The 1,821-nt window shown below is 47.2% G+C and overlaps 1 protein-coding gene across 1 annotated transcript; it reads left to right on the top strand.

Moving 5' to 3' along the window:
* The first annotated feature begins 513 nt into the window (after positions 1 to 513).
* Positions 514 to 1,587, top strand: NEUROD2 (neuronal differentiation 2). The gene has a single exon (XM_030221722.1). It carries the CDS (start codon positions 514 to 516, stop codon positions 1,585 to 1,587), a length of 1,074 nt encoding a protein of 357 aa, XP_030077582.1.
* Positions 1,588 to 1,821: the final 234 nt, after the last annotated feature.

Here is a 1,821-nt window from a genome sequence, read left to right as displayed (position 1 = left end):
CACCACTCGTTTTCCTCTTCCATTTTTCAACGCGATTAAAACAATTAAAGCTGCCCAGGTGACAAAAAAGCAATCTAAAAAATTGGAAGCCAATTATCAATTCTTAATATGTCAGAAATATTGGTCAGACGTCCATTTACAATCTAGATAAGTGAGTAAATGAAATCACACTTTCTATGACTTTCCTCTCTCTCCTTTCTTTTCCCCCCTGTCCTACTTCGGTTTCTTCCTGAGGCTGGGTCCAGGGGATGAAGCTTTCCCCCAAATTGTGTGCACTATGCCTGGAGCTACGATCAGATGCTTCTGTTTGGATGGCAAAGGGAGGGGGTAGTTGTGTTATTTATTTCGTGCATTTTCTCTCACGAATTTGATTATTCCCCTTGCGGGAAATTATTTGCATGAAAAAGAAAAAAAATGTTTTGTGCTGTAAAAATGAAAGACTGTCACTTAAAAGTTCCTCTGTCTGTCTGTCTCTCTCTCTCCCCCCATTTTTTTTTTAAATCTCTAGTAATCATGCTGACCAGACTCTTCAGCGAGCCCAGTTTAGTTCCCGAAGTTCAGAAATTCGCCAGCTGGGCAGATGAATGTGAGGAGGAAGACGACGAGGACGAAAGCTGCAGCGATACGGAGGAGAGGAAAGGCTCCCTGCAGGAGGGCCAGACGGAGGGGTCTCTGAGCGAGAGCAAAGAGGAAGGAGATCTAGCAGGAGAGGAGGAGGAGGAAGAGGAGGAGGAGGAAGGGACAGAAGAAGCAGAAGGAGAGAGACCCAAGAAACGAGGTCCTAAAAAAAGGAAAATGACCAAAGCCAGAATGGAGCGCTCTAAGATCCGGCGTCAGAAGGCGAATGCCAGGGAAAGGAACCGCATGCATGACTTGAACTCAGCACTCGACAATCTGCGCAAAGTTGTTCCTTGTTACTCCAAGACTCAAAAACTGTCGAAAATAGAGACTCTGAGACTGGCTAAGAATTACATCTGGGCTCTCTCGGAGATCCTCCGTTCAGGCAAGAGACCGGATCTAGTGGCCTATGTTCAAACCCTCTGTAAAGGTTTGTCTCAGCCCACTACCAACCTGGTGGCCGGCTGCCTTCAGCTCAATGCCAGGAATTTCCTCACAGAACAAGGCCAGGATGCCGGCAGATATCACGGCCCGAACTCCTCCTTTGCCATGCATCCCTACACGTTTCAGTGCTCAAGGTTATCCAGCACGCAGTGCCAATCCAGCACCATGGGCAGCTCCCATTCCTTGAGGACACACGCCTACTGTGCCACCTATGACTCCCTGTATGGAAATGCATCTCCAGACTACACCAGCTCCGAGTACGATGGCCCCCTGAGCCCCCCGCTCTGCATTAATGCCAATTTTTCCCTTAAACAAGACTCGTCTCCAGATCATGAAAAGAATTACCACTACTCTATGCACTACTCAGCTCTACCAAGCTCTCGCCCTTCTGGGCATAATTTGGTGTTTGGATCTTCTGGTATGCGCAGTGGAGTCCATGCTGAGAACATCTTGTCTTACGATATGCACCTCCACCATGACAGAGCCCCAATGTACGAAGAACTTAATGCATTTTTTCATAATTAATTATGTGAGCACTGAATTCATTCCGTTTGCACATACTGTTCCCTTATGTTTTACATGAATGTTCCCAGGACCGTGATATGTAATTGTAGATGTCTTTCTCACACACACACACACACACACACACACACACACACACACACACACACACACACACACACACACCACACCACACCACACCACACCACACCACCATCACCACCACCACCTACAACAACAACACCCCAGGTACATACA

Source organism: Microcaecilia unicolor, chromosome 12 (assembly GCF_901765095.1).
Source record: "Microcaecilia unicolor chromosome 12, aMicUni1.1, whole genome shotgun sequence".
NCBI lineage: Eukaryota > Metazoa > Chordata > Amphibia > Gymnophiona > Siphonopidae > Microcaecilia > Microcaecilia unicolor.
Note: the sequence above shows the minus strand (reverse complement) of the source record. Positions and strands in the feature narration are given on the sequence as shown.

Bases quoted from the DNA above. Each gene is read 5' to 3' on its own strand.
- NEUROD2 (XM_030221722.1), top strand. From the start codon at position 514: ATGCTGACCAGACTCTTCAGCGAGCCCAGTTTAGTTCCCGAAGTTCAG.